Source organism: Lotus japonicus, chromosome 5 (genome assembly GCF_012489685.1).
Source record: "Lotus japonicus ecotype B-129 chromosome 5, LjGifu_v1.2".
In the NCBI taxonomy this organism is placed as follows: domain Eukaryota; kingdom Viridiplantae; phylum Streptophyta; class Magnoliopsida; order Fabales; family Fabaceae; genus Lotus; species Lotus japonicus.
The window spans coordinates 64,563,306-64,583,015 of record NC_080045.1 but is presented as its reverse complement, the minus strand read 5'-3'; the positions used below and the strand labels follow the sequence as shown (position 1 = coordinate 64,583,015).

Below are 19,710 nucleotides of genomic sequence, written 5' to 3'. Positions count from 1 at the left end.
ATCCCTAGCCAAGATGGGGTGATAAGTTGTTGAGACGGGGCCTCAATATGACGACTAAGGGAATACTGAGATCTAGCTCCAATCCTAGCAAGACAATCAGCCGCTAGTAAATTGGTAATGTTAAAAATAATTAATGATAAATTGATAAAATATTTAAAAATATATATTAAATTTTGACACAAAATAAAAATTTATTAAAATTTAAGATTTCACAATATAAAAAAAATAAAATAAACAATAATGTCTACATCAAATGAAAAATATAGGAAATTGCTCAATGGAACGAAGCGAATTTTCGTTTTTGAGCCTTCCTGTATTTTGATTGGTTATTGATTTTTAAATTTATCAGAGTCATTAACTTTAATGTATTACAAAGAAACATGATTGGTTATGTTTTCAATTCGTTGGATTCGTGAAATGAATTTTTGGGCCATGTATCAGTGCTGAAAATTATATGATGAGAAAAATATACTTTTATATATAATAACCACTAAAAAAATTATCAATTTGCAGTGATTTATCTTGTTGATTAGCGGTGATTTTGTCATTCACATATGTATTTTTGGCGATTTAAAAAAACTATGAAATTTCATTCACCACAAGTGATTAGCGGCAGTTTTTAACAACCTCTTGTATCTTCTAATCTCGGGACGGTTTGTTTTGTGAGAACTACTTGTAAATGAGAAAGACTTAACTCAAATGGTCAAATGACCACTTAAAAATGTTATGTGATTTTCTTAGTTAAAAACTAGTTATCATTTGAGTTAAAACAATATTTCTTACTCAAAGTCATGAATTTATTATTAGCTTTTTATGCTTCAGAAAATGTTAATTTATTATTACTGAAATTAAAAATTTGTAAAATAACTGATAAACTAAAAGATGAAAGTTGAAAATTTAAAGATGAAAAGCTAGATGTTAAAAAAAAGTTTGGCAAATTAGTTGTTTTTTGAATCTAAGTAAATTAGTTGTTTAATAAGTGGAAATCGAAAGATTACATAAAGAGACATAATTGTATGATTGTCTTATATTTAACATCATTTTACTTACACATTAGTACGTACGTGATATATTAAAGTATTTTATCATGGTTTTCCACCAATAGTTCATACTTATAATATGGAGTGTTTCTCTCTTCCACTTGACATGTGTAATCCCAATGAGAGTATATAGTTAGTCACTGGAGTCCGATTAACACTTGACTATCATCCGTAGCTCAACACAGTTTTCCACTAAGAATCCATCGTCGGACATCTAGCTACGATGATCGATTACCCCCAAGCATTGCCAATCTCTACAAAGATCATAGCAATCTAATACCTTTCCACGCCCAAATATTGCACCTCCATGGTCGGTTTAACACCCACGACAGCTCGTCTATATTGAGATTGTAACTTGACTTGCTTCGATTTGCCACATTACAAAGTAAACAGTTCTCTTATCAAGTTAAAGGCACGACTCTCGAACTCACGCAGTACGCAAGTTGTTCTTGTCTGTTTGATTAAGTGGCATGTCAGGAAATCCAACGATCCTTTATTGTCCTTGTACCTCGTACGCATCATGACATCCAACCTCAAACTTTCCAACTTTAGAACCCCAAAAAACAACCCTATAAAAGGTGCCTTCTGCAAGGCATAAGGTATGCATATCTCTTCATCTCCTCCTCACTTCTCACTCAGGTTTTAACTTGAGCATCATAGTACTTTCGCAAGTGCCCTCATCGGCGTAGCTTGATGATGGAAAACATCTTCAAAATCCGGAGAAAAACCATCACGTCTTGCAGTTCATCCCTCTCTGACTCTCTCAACACTCTTATAAGTGATTTGGTAAGACTCACCCCTTCAAGTTTTAATATTTTTATTAAAAAAATTATTTGATTTCTATCTTTATAATATTTCATATTAAAATTGTACAATATTAGTAGGGAGTAGAACCAAAATATGTCAATTTTATAGAAATAAAAAATATATTTAACTCAAATATCTTTCTAGTTTATGACCCCAAAGAAAGGTATTATTATCTTAGTTAAATAGTAAAACATTATAACTAAAAGCATGTTAAAATTATGTTTGAATCCCTTTAAACTCGTGATTTATCACTTAATTTGGCCCTTTTGAGCAGCTTCCTTCAGGATACCAAGACCATCAATCTTTCCATTTGGATGATAAAATTACTTTTGCATTCCTTCTCTATACAAGCTCTTAATGTTTCCACATTTCTTGCAGCGATTCAAGAATGATAATGCTTTGTCATTGTGTCGCTATTGGATTAATGGGAATGTCTCTAAAGAAACTCTTCGCCAGACAGAGCTATCTTCAATATCGTCAAGAAGATCTTTGGAACACATTTTGATGTTATGAAGGTCAATGAAGGAGTGTGAGGCCACAGTTGCTACCACCTCTACTAACATGTCTATTGAAAGTGTTTCTATGGTAGTAGTATAGGAGGTACCTTTACAAGTGCATCGTCTCTTGCTCCTAGCTTATCCTCTTCACTAATCTTGAATAAGTTTGTTGCAGTGGCTGCTGAACATGAGCAACAACATGTGCTCTACGAGTGGTTGCAATATGTGGAACGGGTGGTGGGGGATCAACGCGGCCACCACCTCTAGTTTTAACCATATCTATAAGAAAATAAATTAAATTAGTCAAAACATATATACAGTTAAGCTAAACATTCAAACAATATATAAAATCCTCATAACTCTTGATTTAAAGTTACCAAGTTCTAGTTTTCAGCATAGGTTTGGAAAATTAGAATGTGGTGGTTTAACTTATCTTGATGACAAAAAACTACTAGATTATTAAAAATTAGAATCAACTGGGGTATAAATAAAACACTAACCACCAAATTCTAGTATCTGAAATAAATTTTGTAGTTTCAGAAATTCGGATCAGGTAGCTTAATTTAACGTACAACACACTACTTGATTCTATATAGTTTCCAGAACCTAAACATATCTACCAAAGATTAGAAACTAGTAGTTGTAAATCAGCAATTGCTTGGCCACATCTCTAGCCAATGTGGGACTCTAACAAATTCTACATTATGCTATCGGATTCTAATTTCTTGAACTATAAAATACCAACTGAAAATTAAATTTCAGAACTACATCCATGAAATTTAAATCAAGTAAGCTTCGACATGGAGAGAGTTTCACCTAGACGACAAGGGGGAGGGGGGAAACTAACTAAGAGAAGGAAGGAAGCTCACCTGACTAGAAGAAACTTGAAGTATTGCAATGGAATGCAAGAGATGGTGAAAAGAGGAAATGAAAATGTAAACTATATAGATATGGATTCAATGTGACTTGTATGGAAACCACATGATTCAGTTTTCTTTCTTTTACTAATTTACTGTTATTGTATTTGGAAATTAATAAATGTGATGAGTTTCTTCTTTTTCTACTTGGAGAAATTATTTGGGACCATTTTGGGCACACTTCCCATAGTCACCCAATGCTGTGCTTTTTTGTTCCTCAAGTACTCAAATTCAATTTCAAAGTCACACGCCAATAGTTTTGTTTTGTTAATTGAAATCCATTGGATTATAGTATTGAAATCCATTGGATTATAGTATTGAAATTCAATGCTGTGCTTTTTTGTTCCCCAATGCTGTGCTTTTTTGTTCCTCAAGTACTCAAATTCAATTTCAAAGTCACACGCCAATATGTATTGAAATATTTGAACTCTACATGAAATGTCATTTGTGTTGAGCAATGCCTTCTTGATCATGATTTTATTGTAATATATCTAATGTGAAATTTTTAATTTTTTTAAATATTTTTTCGTCATATTTTTCTCACTTTTTATAATGACTCGTTTGATACATCATATTAGACATAATAATATAAACTTATACAACACATTGTGAGTTTATCAATTTTTTAGTACTAACATTTGTCTATCCATTATTACACTCTTATACATTAAAATGATGAATTATTTAATTAAGCTAGAAGATAGATAAGACCTGATAAGATTGTGAAATATATTTTACTTGAAATTATTTAATCTACTACCACAACCACCACCATACTCAACCTCCAACATTGCAACCGTCGTCGGTGTCACCATTGTCATCACCATCGTCACTTCCACCACCCCCACTGTCACATCGCCACCTCCACCTCCACCGCCACCATCACCACCACTACCATCCTACAACATGCCACTACCACAAAGTTATAAGTATAAAATTGAATGCAATAATATTTTTAATGTTCTTAATTCGAGTAATAATAAATTAATATATTTATTTAATGAATTAAACTAAGAATTTTTTTAAATCTCAAATATTTTTTTATTTAAACTAATCAATAAATTAATTCTATTAATATTTTTACTAACTCAAATAGAAATTGATCAATATATAACAAGTAAATTATTGGAGTTGATTCTTTTTTTTTTAACTGGAGTTTATTCTATTTGGCCCTTATTAATGTGAATGATATGAAATGTATTTTGGGGGTTTTATATGAGGTGATACTTGATCTTTGAGACTTTGACCCTTTCTGTGGTTATTGTTGTACTTCGATACAATCTTTAATTATCATCTATTTTATGAGAAGGTTTTTCTCATTACTTTTCAATTTATCTAAAAGATATTCTGTTTTCGGGAGGGAAAAAAACAATTCAAAATTTTGTTCTTATAAAAAATACACTATTTTTCATATATATATTCATCAAGCATTAATTTATTATTTTATTTATCATAAAATAGTTAATATATTCAATAGTTGGGTAATATATATATATATATAGTAATTAAAAAACACTAAATTAATTTAAATATTATCTAATTTTTTATTTAGGAAATAATTAGTCAATTCAACTTTATATTGATTTTAACAATGTATATAGTCTTGCTCCAAATAGTAATTAATTAATTTAATCAATAATTGATTATTTATAATATAAATACACCATTCATATATAACATTTCTATAATTTCTGATTTGTGAATAATTCATCATAAAATATATTTCATATTTCATATTTTAAGAAAATATAGTTTTTTTTTACAGAAGAAAATATAGTTCAAAATAGATAACTAACATTGAATACGTTAAAATTTACTTCAAAATGTTAATTCAAGTAATAATTAGTCAATAAACCATTAGATAAGTTTGAAAAGAAAATATTTTTTTAAGTAAAATAATAAAAATTTAAGGTAATCATAAAATTAATTTAAAAAATATACTCTTTTACCCAAAATAATACCAACCAATAATTGAAATTTTCATCATTTCAAAAAAAAAATTGAAATTTTCATAAAAATATTTACAATTTAATTTATTATATATTTATGATATGTGATTAAATTTATCATAATCAGTTTTCCCATTGACCAATTTTTTTCCATAATTCCAATATTTAATATTTAACAACATAATTTTTTTTGCCATAATTGGATATGTGTTTTTTTTTTACGGAACTCGTATACTATAACTTTTTTTTTACGCCAAACAAATACTTTCCATAATCTGACCTCGACAACAAATCTGAAGCAATAAAAGAGAGAATACAAGGTGGTGAGCAACCCAACCAAACTCCATTTCTAGCTCCTAAAGAGTACTGAGCTAGATGATGAGCATCATTATTTGCATCTCTAAAGACATGAGAAAAAGAAATAGTCGAAAAATAATGAATTTGGAGACCATTAGATCAGTATAAGCCCCGCAAGCACCACCTGAGTTTACACGCTGCACAATAGTTAAACAATCAGCTTCTACAATATATTCTATTTGGGTTAGGCATGCTTGGGTGCCTTGATTTTTGGTTGTATGACACTAATGGGACATTGGCTCCTTTTTTGACATCAATAAAATTGTTCTGTTTTAAATAAAAACAACATAAAATTAAAAATATGAAATTAATATTTTTTGAAATGGAAATTAATATTGAATGCATTCAAATTTTATTCAGAGTCTTAATTGATTTAATAATTAAGAAATGCATTCATTTAATTAATTTGAAAAAGAAACATTTTAAAGCTCAAATATTGTTTAGTTAATATAATAATAAAATTAATTCATTTAAAATTGAAAGAAAACTTGTTTTTTGGTACAAGTATGCGAATAAAAAGAAAAGAACAACAAAAGATAGAACAAAAAGCCCAAGGCCAAAGGCCCTACCCCTCTCAAAACTATTTTTTTTACAGAAAGATCGTAATTTATTAGAAAATGTGTAGAAGAATATCTGAACGAATATAAGATTCTTTTTTGAACAACTGAACGAATACAAGATTGAATACACAGAACCCCTCTCAAAACTAATCCCTATGTGTAAACTAACATTTTTATTATTTTTTTGAAACTAACATTTTTATTATTTAATGCGTTAAAATTCACTTTTCAATTTCAATTCAAATAGTAATGAACTAATAAAATCATTTAAAGATAAGTTTGAGAACGAAATAATTTTGTATTTCAAATACCTAGTTAACATAATAGTAAATTAAGTTTAAGTAATATATTTTTTTACCTAAAATAATTATTAGTTAACATAACCAATAAGTTATTTTCAAATATAAATATTAACTATATTTATTTTAGTGAATTGGTGAAGAAAATTAATGAAAGGATTAGCAATGAGTAAAATGTTTAAAATTGATAATTAGTTTTTTTATATTAATTATGTTTGTAAAAAAAATATTTTTTATTAAATTGATAAATTAAAGTCAATTTTTATTATAAAATAATGGTTATATCTATTAATATTATTTAAGTTAGAAAATATAATGCACTTGATTATATTTTAAATTTTTAACTATTAAAATTATATTAATGTTAGTTGATAATAGTGTCTTAAGAAAGTTATTAGAAAAATTAAATAAGCATAACACATGAGGTTTACTCAACATATTGTTAAGAATAAAATATTTAATAAAATATTTAAACATAATTTCATTTTATTGCATTACTATTAATATTAATAACATTTTTTGTCTCCCCATATTATTTATATATTTAGAGCACAATAATTTTTAATTCATTTTTAAATTTATTGCTACGAAATATATAGACAAGATATAAATAAATTCGTGCTGCATTATAACGATATTATTAATAAGGTATCGAATAATTAATTTTATTAAAGATAAAACTCAGATACGTGTAACCAAAAAAAAAAAAAAATTCAGATACGGTTTTTTTGGTGTTGTTTGTCAATAAAAAATTCAATTGCCCACTAATCTATTGGTTGCCCACTAATTCAATTGTCATCTATTGTTTTTTAACTACCATTTTTAAATTCTACAATTTCTTAGCTACCATTTATATAGAAAAGCACCCTTATGGTGAGAAGAACTTCTCATGCGAAACCACCACGTCTTGTTTTTTTAGGGGCACCACGTCTTGTTGTTACTCCTCTTTCAACACTTTTCTAAGTGATATGGTCAGACTCTCTTCAAATTTTAATCTCTATAAAAAAATTCAACTTTAGTCTTTAGAGTAATACAAAAATCATATTAACTAAAATACTTTTCTAGTTTATTTTGAACATGAAACCCAAAGAAAGATGTTTTTCTTAATTAAATAGTAAAGCATTTTACTTATTTTTGGGTGTTTCAAAATTTCATTCAACACGAAACAGAGTTGCAACTAGAATCCAACCAAACAAACAAGCATCATGTGTTGTGTTGCATACTTGCATCATGTATACACCTGGTCTTAGGACTGACCCACAACATACGGCACTCACAGCGCTTCAACACCCCGCATGTCTCTCTCCCTCTTCCCCTTTTTGTGCATCTTGGTAACACTATTTAACACAACACACCAACCCTTATATAAATCACCCACCACCGTGCTATAAACGCCTCAAAAAAATTCACTTTGGATTTTTTGGGGGAAAATCTTAAGAAGGTGGGTGCACATTGTCATACCATCATCATCATCATCATCGCATTTTCTTGGCATGGCCGCCGCGGCAGACGGGCTTTTCAGGCCAATCTATGAAGGTTGCATTTCCGGCCACGACCACGGCGTCGAACGGCGGCCATACCACCGCAACTGTGGCTGCGCGCTTCACAGCAACAACAAATCTTGCAGACACAGGATGCCACGGTGTAACAATGTGTCGTATCCAATGAGGAGGGCTTGGAGTGAAGGGAGCTTGTTGGTCTTGTCTGCAAATTCCTCTGCTCATTCCTCTCCTTCTACTTCTCCTGCCCCTGCTCCTAGTTCCCATAGGCCTCAACTTGATCAAGAAGAAGAAGAGGAACATACAACAACAACAACAACAACGAAGTTTGTGCCTTTATTTGAGGTTTCAGAATAATGTTCTTCATTTTGTTCTGTTCTTCTTTCTTTTCTTGCTGCCCCAATTTTGAATAACCAAATTTCAGTCTGGTTGAGGTCTTAATTAATGACTAGTAAATTTTTTTATTTGGTTGATTATTATTTGTAGGAGGTTGTCATTGGTTTGTAACTTTGTGTATTGATCTACACCATTTTGATTCAGGGACCAAGCTTTTTGGCTTCTTATCAATTTGGTTGATTCTGAATTTGATGACAACCCTATTTATTGTAATGTAATGATGCTAATTGGTTCTTGAAATACAGATTGATATATAGATTGATAGCTAACAATTCCCTTTATTGTACTAATCTTTGTTGATGTTACAATTTGGAATTGGGTTGGTGTTCATGTAAATTTTTCTTAATTTAGTTTGGATTTTTACAATCAAACCTAAACTACAATATTTTTGTTATAGACAAATGTTATTTGTTAGAAATATTAGTAAATTACTCATCCTTCGAATTCGAATCTAGGATCTTTCATCCTTCATCCCAACCAACCCTTTAATGTGAATAGTGATTCAAGATGGGATCATGCGATGGTTGCTGGGTTGTTAAGGCTGTGTTTGGATGGGAAATTTGATGGGGAATATTCTGATTACTTTAGATTAGAAAAATATAAATATACAATGTTCCTTGCAAGATGTGTTGTCATGTGCCAGCACATTTGTTAGATCATGCACCGAACCAAGAAGTTGGAGCCGGCAACACGAGTAATTAACAGCTAATCTTTTTTGGATGCTTTATTGAAAGCTAAAGGGAACAGCTGTCCTTGAATACTTTGAAGAATCTTCTTCCCTACTACCTCACCCACATGGGACACTCTTCATACAACTTCAAATCAAATTTCTCCTCCATTTCATTTTTTAGTTCTTAATTATATCTTTCACTTAGGGTTGTTTATCGGTTCGTTTCGAACGGACTCTGGCAAAATAGTCAGTTTTATTAGATAAAAATAACAAAACATTAGATCCACCACCGACCGATTAGTAATTAGCTACTAGTTATTCGGGTTCAATTTACACAAATAACAATTTTGTTGGGTGAGTTCATACCGTTGCTGATTTAAAAAAAAAAATTCGTAAAAAAAATAACATACAAAGTTGGCTCTGTATTGACGATGTACGAAAGTGACATATAATGAAATTGTACTTTGATAGATCACATCCAAGTAGAATTCATTATATGTCACTTTATCCAAGTAAAGTTTCATTATATGTCACTTTTGTCAAAAAAAAATTTCACATTATATTACAAATCATATTTATTACTTATTTCTCGGTGTGCAACAATCTTTATTCTTTAATAATACATGCTTTAATGCATAAATTGCCCACTCTACTTTATTATACATGTTCCCACTCTATATCTGCTTTAAAGTTCTTTTGTCAAAAGTTGGACAATGAAAACAGGGCATGAGGGTGCAAGAATGGCTGATACCGTTTTCATTTTTCATTAAGTGTGTTTATATTAAATAAAAAAAATTAAAGAAGATTTGTCTTGTATGTGTTAATTTCCCCATTTTAATTTTTTTTTTTTGTAACCAGAAGGAGATTGGAACTCCTAACGTGGTTGAAGAAAACTGGGTTACAAAGTGAGAAATTAATTATTTTGTTTTGTTAGACATTTATGATACAGTTATTGATACATGAACAACTAAAAATACAGAAAAATTTATCAAACATTTCATTATTCTCTTTATTTCCTATCATGTCCATTACTTTCCTCTATTCTTTATACTTAAAATTTCTTAGTGTCTAGACACATTGGCGTTCTATTAAACATATTCACTAGAGGGTCAAATTATACTTACACCATATAAATAGAGGATAGATCCTCATATGAGCTATGTAAAATAGCAATATCATAGTACTATAAAACTAATCACTAGTCACTACATAGTATAATTGCTCGCAGAAAAATAATCTGAAAATGCCTTCAAACATTGCTTTGTGAAAGTATGATTTTGGTGTAGGTGAAGCCATGCCTACTACATATACGTTTATTTTTCAGTTGAAAACACATTCTCTCAATTCATCTCTTTAATTTCATCGACTTCTATGTCTCTTAGTCCGTGCTAATATACATTAAATACCTTTACAACTGAAAATCAAACACAAATACATTGGTTAGATCCATTTCCAACTCTATGAATGTGGTCCCAAATATTTCACCAAAAACATATCGGTTAGATCCATTTCCAACTCTATTAATGTGGTCTCTAATATTTCACCAACTTGTAATGCTGATATCCAAAATGAAATATTTTACAATGCTGTGTCTTGTGTTTGTATTTTAAACATTTTGCAGAAGTTAAGCTACTCATTGCAAGCAGCTAATCAAGTCAGAGTCTATTTGAACATAAACTTACTTTCAAAAAAAAAAGAACATAAACTTATTGGAGTATATATATATATATATATATGTACCTGAAAAAATATTGAATAAGTTCTCATTGACCCTTGTTGCCAATTTGTCACATTATATTTCATGATTAGATAATTATAACCAAATTACATGAAAATTATTAGAATATGATTCTCATCATACAGAATACAGAACTGAGATTAGCAAAAAAAAAGAATACAGAACTGAGATACACTTGTTACTTAGTGACAAGTGTGTACACTGACACTTATCACTCAGAACAATTGTAGTCAACACTGTTGTCTTGACCCCATTTTCTTTTACTCGTTTTAAAGCTCCCACTATTCTCCTCCCTCCTCCAAGTGATATTTCCCTCCTTCCACTACCATCTGCACGAGCCTTTGTCACCTCACATCTGGTCCATCTACTGTACTCCCTCCTTTATTTTTATTCCTTCAAATACTATACCAACTACTCACCACAACATCTGCCATTCCCAACCGACAATGATGCAAACCAATACGGCAATACCACCTTCTGATTCTGAAGGATCACCAAAACAATATCATCCCATATATCTTTCCTCACATCTCCAAATCACACACCAAAAAAGCTCCAATATGCAAAACCTCATATTTCTCTGCCTCACTATTATTTTCCTTCCCCTGCTTCACTTTCACCATGTGCAAGCTCTCACTTCAGCTTCAGATATTGCAGCACTCAAGGCTTTCAAGGCCTCAATCAAACCCTCTTCAATCGCACCCTGGTCATGCCTAGCATCATGGAACTTCACCATCGACCCTTGCTCACTCCCTCGCCGAACCCACTTCATCTGCGGCCTCACCTGCACCGCCACCACCACCACCAACAACATCAACCAAATCACCCTCGACCCTGCAGGCTACTCTGGCTCACTCACCCCACTCATCTCTCAACTCACCCAACTCGTCACACTAGACCTCGCCGAAAACTCCTTCTCCGGCCCAATCCCCTCTTCACTCTCTTCCCTCTCCAACCTCAAAACCTTAACTCTCCGATCCAATTCCTTCTCTGGTTCAATCCCTCCCTCCATAACCACCCTCAAATCGCTATATTCTCTGGACTTTTCACACAATTCCCTATCTGGGTCTCTCCCAAACTCCATGAATTCCCTCATCAACCTCCGCAGAATCGATCTCAGCTTCAACAAATTAACCGGTTCGATCCCCAAATTACCACCCAACTTGCTAGAACTCGCTGTCAAGGCCAATTCATTATCCGGGCCTCTCCAGAAAGCAACCTTCGAGGGGCTGAACCAGTTGGAAGTAGTGGAGCTCAGTGAGAACACACTCGCCGGAACAGTGGAACCGTGGTTCTTCCTCTTGCCATCGCTGCAGCAGGTGGATTTGTCAAACAACAGCTTCACCGGCGTTCAGATCTCAAGACCCGCGCGTGGGGAAGGTAGCAACCTCGTGGCGGTGAACCTCGGATTTAACAGAATCCAAGGTTACGCGCCCGCGAATCTCGCCGCGTATCCTCAACTGTCGTCGCTGTCGATTCGTCACAACTCGCTACGTGGCGCGATCCCATTGGAGTACGGTGGAATCAAGTCCATGAAGAGGTTGTTCCTGGACGGGAACTTCCTAGACGGGAAGCCGCCGGCCGGGTTGGTAGCCGCCGGCGCGGCGGTTACCGGCAGCTTGGGGGACAATTGTCTGCAGATTTGTCCAGTGTCTTCAAAGCTGTGCACGACCGCACAGAAACCGAGCTCTGTTTGCAAGCAAGCCCACCGTGGAAGACCAACACCGTAGTCTTGTGTCGGTTAAAATATATATACAATTTATTAATTAGTTATTATTAATAGATGAAAAGTCATCACTTTTCTATATATTTTAGTATTAGTTAGTTTGGTTATTTTGTAAACTATGCAGAGATAAGGAAATAAAGAAATATTTTATGCGATAAATTTTATTTTATTTTATTTTATGTCAAAATGAGAAAAATAAATATAAAGCTTTTTTATATTATTCTCCAGGAAAAATCTCGTATAAAAAATGCAGTTTGACATGATAGTGATATTCATATTATTAGGGTCGGCTCAACACTAAATGAGGTTTAAAGCAATTTTAAAATGAGTTTTTTTACCTAAAAGAGAATTTAGTAAAAAAAATATTCGGGGGCCTTTTTGATTTAGTGAATAATTTATTTTGGAGCCTAAAATCCTTGCTTGAGTTGTTTTACCTTGAGCCAACCCTGCATATTATCATCTTGTATATGATCATGTTGTTTATGTTTTGGATATTGTACCTTTGCTTGAGTAAAGTTGAGAAAGGGAGAGGAAAGAAAAGAGGAAGAAAAGAAAGATAAAGGAAAGAAACGGAAAAGAATGTGAGATGATTTTTTAGGTTGTTTGGTTTGAGAGAAAAGGTGAGAGGAAAGAAAATGTCATATTTGTGAAATGACATAATTATCCATAAATAAACATGTCAAACTAACAGTCCTTATTATTTTCTAAAAATTCAAACTATGTGCATAATTTGAGAGTTGTTTGCAAAAAAAAATATTAAAAATACTTAAATTCATTGATATATTTTTTTGAAAGATTTAGTAATATATAAAAGATGATAAGTTGGATAGTCAATATCAATTCTCACACATAATAACTAAGAAAATGCACTCAATGTATTAAAAGCTAAGTTAATATTAATATTTGTAGTAGGTCAACAAATTACTTTAATATAATATGCAACCTTGGCAAATTGTTTTGGTACACATCATGTTTAATTTTGACAAGGAGATAAAATAGCACGTGTGGGGAGAGGTAGTGAATTTTTTTAATCAGGGGTATATTAGTCTTTCTCACTCAAACTCACAAGCCTTTGCTGTTTTCCGTCCAGTATAGAGCGGAAAGTTTTTTCAGGCAGGGCTCACAAAAATTCTTCTTTCCTTCCTCTGTAGCAGTGCAACCGAACAATGGAAATAAAAGTTTTGGGGCAGTTTTCCTTCCATCGCCAATCTTTCCATTCTCTTTCCACTAAACCAAACACAACGTTAATGTTAGTGACATAGCTATTTTTTAGGGGTGTGTATAGGCTGAGTAAATCTAACAAACTCGTTAAACTCAAACTGATCCGATAGTGCAAGTGTGGATTATATTGGGCAATTAGATCTAGGCCCCGTTAAGAAACACAGTTTAGTTAAGCGCTTATGGTCATAATCGCTTATTCATAAGCTATTTTAAAAAAATTATTAAAATTAATTGAAAATAAGCTATATATAAGTTTTTTTTTTGAAAAGCCAAAAATGAATAAATGAATGGTAACACTTAGTGGGTGTTACAACCCAGCAAAGCAGAGATGATAGCTAATTTTCCTTCTAATTTGGTGATATCCCTAAACACCCACTAGGATTCCAACTCCATTCATATAAGTATAAGCTCTTTTTCACAAGCTATGAAAGAGCTTATGCAAATAGCTTATTACCTATCATAAATAGTTTTGAGCTTATTTTCATAAATAGTTTTGAGCTTATTTTCATAAGCTACTATAGCTTATGAAAATATGAAAATAAGCTCAAAACTATTTATGATAGGTAATAAGCTATTTGCATAAGCTCTTTCAAACACTTTCACAAGAGCTTATGTTATCATATAAGCTCAAATAAGCTCTTTCGAGTTGGGGTGAACCAAAATAAATCTTTGTGTGATTTATTCCTCTTTCCCGATTTAATTCACACTTAAAATTTTTAATATAAACTTTTTTTATATTTATTATATAGCCTCTGTTCCTAATTATAAGATCCTGTAGAAAATTTGTGGTGTCCCTTAATATTATAAGACCCCTGCTAATTTCAATAAAAAATTATTATATTTTTTCCATATTAACTCATTACATTTATTAAAATAGAGTGAGATAATATTAAAGAGTTAGTGAATACAATTAATATAGTGATGAAAGAGATAAGAGTAAATATGGAAGATTATATAGTAACTTTAAAAAAAACGAATGCATTAATTAGTCTGATTATTGCATATTTTCTTAATAAGCGTAATTCACTCCAAATATTATGGTCATTAATAAGTGTTAAATACTTACATTAATGGCAAACTTAAGTCGCCAGTTTTTTTTTATAAGCACTTAAGTCACCAGTAACTTAGATCATTAATAACTTTTCATAATTAATAAATAATAAATATTGTCTATAACTCAAGTCAGTTTATATATATGTACATATTTTCTACAAGTGTTTTTTTTTTCATTATAAGAGGAAAGATACACAAGTTGATAGTACTTAATTAACATTTTAAATGATTTTGATATTTAATATTTTTTTATAGATTAATTTGACAACTTTCATTAATAATAATATAATGACCAATAATGACTTTTCAGTATTATTAATGTAAAACAAAAGTCAATGGTTGAGGCAGTGGTCTATAAATAACAAAGGTTCCCAACTAAATGACTCACAAATGGTCCACCAAAGTGGAATGGATTTATTTACAAGAATTTTTCTTTTACTATGCATGTTCTTGTTGTCATCCGCCCGCAGCGACACAATTCTTGAGAAAACACATGTGAAAGTCATAAATTCTTTAGATGGAAATCTGGATCTAACCATTCACATCAAGTCTCGGGATGATGATCTTGGAAGGCACATTCTCCATCCTCTTGACTTTTATGAATGGGAGTTTAGAACCAATTTTTTTGGTACAACATTATTCTTTGGTACATTTCAATGGCAAAATGTCACTAAAAGGTTTGATATATACATATTTGATAGGGATAATCCAAGATGTTCCGACTGTGTTTGGTTTATAACGCAAGAAGCACCTTGTTTCAAGAAACAGTTTAGTCCTAAACCACAATGTTACCCATGGACAAGTACGTAATTATAAATCGTTTGGATTTGATTTTAATATAAATAAATAAGTTGATAAGTTAACATTGTAATTATTTTTCATATTTAATATTTAATTATATATTTATGAAAATTCTTGCAATTAATAAGTAACATAATGATCTTCCTCTTATTAAAAAAATTAACATAATGATTATTAATAACTATTAAGTATTATCATTAATGTAAAATTTAAGTCAATGATTAAGACAGTCGTATATATAACAAGGAAAGCTGGCTCACAAACAGATCACATAAGTGAAATGGATCTATTTGTAAGAATTTTTCTTTTACTTTGCTTGTGTTTGTTGTCATCAGCTCGTGATGATAGTTTTAAGAAAACACATGTGTATGTAAGGAATTCTTTAAATAAGAATATTGACCTTACCATTCACATCAAGTCTAAGGATGATGATCTTGGACAACATATTCTCCATCCAGATGACTCTTATGAATGGAGTTTCAAAACAAACTTTTGGGACACAACACAATACTTCGGTACATTTCACTGGCAAAATGTCACTAAATGGTTTGATATTTACATACAAGTTAGGGATGAACCATATTGTTCTTTTTGCTCTTGGATGATACTAGAAAGAGGACCATGTTTTGTACTTCCAAACCAGTATTTAGAATGCTACCCATGGAAGTAATTAGAAATCATTTGTATTTTATTTAAAATAAATTGTATGTCATGAGTTTAGCTAAATAAAAAGTGATGAATGAAATTAAAAAAAAATTATAGTATATATTTCTTTTCTTTTCATGTTAGATATGAATTTGTCAATTTTTGTATTTTTTTTCCGATGTTTTGTTTTATTTCTTTTCATGTTAGACTAATTTTCCTTCAAGGCATCAATCAAACCCTCTAGCCTCCTGGAAGTCACCATCGACCCTTGTTCACTCCCTCGCCGCACCCACTTCATTTGCGGCCTCACCTGCACCAACAATATTGTGTGTGTGTGTGTGCGTGCAATTTTTTATCCAGCAACACCGTAGTCTTGTATCATTGAGTAATCCTAGTGCATATACATCTTCGCAGATATGAAATTTTTAAATTAAAATTATTTCATTATTTTTTTTACATAATATTATATATATAGTTTTTTATCATCATTAATAAACAATAGGCAGAGACTATTTGCGCCCCCTTTTTTGCTAAGTCCGCCACCCCCAAATACGCGAAAAGACTAAAATACCCTTCAGTAATTTAAATTTAAAAAAAAAAACTATCTTATCTCTACAAACCCTCCCCCCTCTTTCAACCGTATACCATCTTCCTCTCCCACCCAATTTCAAAAGTTTCAACCCTCACAAAATCAAGTCTCTCAAACCCACATTAACCCACAACCAAGTCAAGAAGAGGAAGAGAAAGGAGGACAACCAGTAAGAAGAAGAAGTAAGAAGAAGAAGTTGAAGTAGAAGAGGAAGAAGGAGACCAAGTCAAGAAGGAGTAACCCACAAAATACAACAACAACCCATAACCCACAAGAAGAACAACAATGTAAGTTATTTCTTACAAGTTTTTGAGGCTTAGGTTGTATTTCGTGTTAAATTTCAGTCCCTCGATTTGATTCTGCAATGGGAGGAGGTTTCGTGACTTTCCCGCACTCTAAACCGCGGACAGGTTTTATGCCTACCGCATGTTTAAGTGCGGTACGCCTGTCAAATTTTTTATACCTACCGCAAGTTTAAGTGCGGTTAGCCTGTCAATTTTTTTTTAATTCTCTCTGAATTTTCTCTGAATGTTTATAAATTATTTTTTATGTTAGCAAACTGTTGTTTATGTTAATAAACTGTTGTTTATGTTAATAAATTGTTGTGTATGAGTATTAATTTTTGTATTTTTAATTTTCAGGCCTCCTAGGAAAACTGCCCGTGTTGTTGGTTCTTCTACTGAACCTACTGCTCCACGGGATCGTAGCTCCACTCATGCTTCTAACCGCAAACGGTTAGAAGAGGCTAATAGAGGAAGGGGTAGAGGAAGGGGTCGAGGAAGGGGTAGAGGAAGGGGTAGGAATGTTGAACAAGAGCCTGCTGTACAGGATCAGCAGGATGATGAGATTATGGCTGATCAGCCGGATGATGACACTGAGGCGGAGGAGGAGACTAGTGGTGAGGAGGAAACTAGTGGTGAGGAGGAGACTAGTGGTGAGGAGGAGGCTGAGGAGGATGTCGGTGCTGGCCTCGAGGCAGAGTTTGATGAGGAGTCTGGTGATGAGGAAGATGAGAACAAGTTGTGGTATGAGGGAGGTCCGTTTGACCTTTGCTTGTTGACTAAGTATGGCGAACATATAGCTCGTGACATATGGAGGTCATACAAGCGGCCAAATTATGAGACTAGAGGTGTGCTCAAGACCTATAATCATGGGAGGATGTGTCATCCTGTAGTCCATCATGCTCGGTACATAAGGGGTGCGGTGCATAATGCAGGTTTGCGGTGGGTGATGAAATGCACAAGCCCGAGTGTTGACCAGAGCATTATTTCTGCTTTTGTTGAGCGATGGCATCCTGAGACGTCATCTTTCCACTTACCCTGGGGGGAAATGACGATCACACTTGAAGATGTCTCAACATTACTCCACTTGCCCGTAGAGGGTGAGTTCTTCTCCTTTGGTAACCCGACTAGGGAAGAGGCGGCTCCTGCGGTTGCTCAGTTACTTGATGTGGACATTGAGCTTGTGATGGAGGAGTTTGATGCTTGTAGGGGTCCATCTCTTCGCTTTAGCTTTCTCCAAGCTATTGTGGAGAAACACGTAGAGGCCAACAATGAAGTTCCTGCATGCCGAGCTTATATGCTGCGGTTGATTGGCATGACCCTTTTCTGTGACAAGAGCAACACATATATTGGTGATGTGTATTTGTCTCTGTTTGAAGATGTTGAGAATGCATCAAGGTGGAATTGGGGAGCTGCCACTTTGGCTTACTTGTATGGTCAGCTCGGGGAGGCCAGTAGGAACGGTGCTAAGTCTGTTGCTGGTTATTTATCTCTTCTGCAGGTATTGTTATTTCTTTGTAATTATTGTTAAAACGTTTGTTATTAAATAATTAGCATCATACTTTGGCATTTTCTCTTTTGCAGTCATGGGTGTTTGCCCACTTCCCCGGGTCCTTGTTTGAGCGTAGGGACAACCCTGCCTACACACCAGACAGGCCCGTTGCACTAACTTGGGAGGCGCTTCGAGGGACTACTGAGGTTGCGCAGAAGAGGATGAACCTGGATACGTTTCCGGCCAGTTCTGTGATTTGGAGACCTTATGTAGAGCACTATGCTCACTGGCCCTTCCCTCAGGTTGCCTTGTATAGGGGATTTATCAGGCATGCCGGGATGATATTCCCATACCTCCCAGATCGAGTCATCAGGCAGTTTGGCCGGATTCAGTATGTGCCAGATCCCCCACCATCGTCAGTTACGTGCCGGGAGTGTGATCGTCGATTTGCGCACTGGAATGATCACATTTGCCATCTATCGGAAGAAGCTGCTTTCCCTTTTCAGACCACTGGCGAATACACTCCTTGGTATATCAAGGTCTCACACCCTTACATGGTCCCAGATGAGTACAAAGGCGACCGCTTCGCATTTGTAGAGGTACTGACACTTGTTTTTGCCATGTGGCTTACATTACGATTATGTGTATGCCTATGTATATTGACCTTATATATTGTCATTTCAGAGCCAGTTTGCGGAGCTTGCGTTGTACTCTGGCATTGCGGTTGATCCGACGACAGATGGATCGCCCCCGCCGGGTTCACCGATGTGGGATGCGGTGCACAATATGCATACCATCATCGAGGGAGCAGTGCACGGGAGGGGAAGAAAGATTAGGGGACGGGACTCGGGAGCTGGGCCTTCAAATTCTAGGCGTTAGATTTAGGGACCTTTGTACTTTTATATTTATTTTGTTGGATAATGATGTTGTTTAATTTCGGGTCTTTTGTTATGTGTTTTGTTGGATAATGCATCTATGTGTGTTTGTTGGATAATTTCGGATCTTCTGTTATGTTTAGTTGGATAATGCAACTAGGTGTTTGTTGGATAATTTCAGATCTTTTGTTATGTGTTGTTGGATAATTTGTTTAGCATCATACATTCATGTTATCACTGGCCCAAATGTTATGGTTAGAAATATAGTGAGATACATTCATGTTATATGAACCAAAAG

At 33.4% G+C, this 19,710-nt stretch overlaps 3 protein-coding genes across 3 annotated transcripts; all 3 read left to right on the top strand.

The window, feature by feature from the left end:
• The first annotated feature begins 7,779 nt into the window (after window positions 1-7,779).
• LOC130717862 (uncharacterized) lies at window positions 7,780-8,561 on the top strand. The gene has a single exon (XM_057568241.1). The coding sequence runs from the start codon at window positions 7,920-7,922 to the stop codon at window positions 8,280-8,282; it is 363 nt and encodes a 120-aa protein (XP_057424224.1). The 5' UTR covers window positions 7,780-7,919; the 3' UTR covers window positions 8,283-8,561.
• Window positions 8,562-10,824: 2,263 nt separating this feature from the next.
• On the top strand, window positions 10,825-12,614 carry LOC130718282 (leucine-rich repeat receptor-like serine/threonine-protein kinase BAM1). The gene has a single exon (XM_057568820.1). The coding sequence runs from the start codon at window positions 11,176-11,178 to the stop codon at window positions 12,457-12,459; it is 1,284 nt and encodes a 427-aa protein (XP_057424803.1). The 5' UTR covers window positions 10,825-11,175; the 3' UTR covers window positions 12,460-12,614.
• Window positions 12,615-17,613: 4,999 nt separating this feature from the next.
• LOC130719989 (protein MAIN-LIKE 1-like) lies at window positions 17,614-19,416 on the top strand. The gene is made up of 3 exons (XM_057570575.1): window positions 17,614-18,546; window positions 18,630-19,136; window positions 19,222-19,416. The coding sequence occupies exons 1-3, from the start codon at window positions 17,614-17,616 to the stop codon at window positions 19,414-19,416; spliced, it is 1,635 nt and encodes a 544-aa protein (XP_057426558.1).
• The last annotated feature ends 294 nt before the right edge of the window (window positions 19,417-19,710 follow it).

Excerpts from the sequence above, each read along its gene's own strand:
- LOC130718282 (XM_057568820.1), top strand. The coding sequence starts at position 11,176 with ATGATGCAAACCAATACGGCAATACCACCTTCTGATTCTGAAGGATCA.
- LOC130717862 (XM_057568241.1), top strand. The coding sequence starts at position 7,920 with ATGGCCGCCGCGGCAGACGGGCTTTTCAGGCCAATCTATGAAGGTTGC.
- LOC130719989 (XM_057570575.1), top strand. The coding sequence starts at position 17,614 with ATGGCTGATCAGCCGGATGATGACACTGAGGCGGAGGAGGAGACTAGT. Across the intron at positions 18,547-18,629 it reads GTTATTTATCTCTTCTGCAG|TCATGGGTGTTTGCCCACTT; the intron begins GTATTGTTATTT and ends TCTCTTTTGCAG. Across the intron at positions 19,137-19,221 it reads ACCGCTTCGCATTTGTAGAG|AGCCAGTTTGCGGAGCTTGC; the intron begins GTACTGACACTT and ends TTGTCATTTCAG.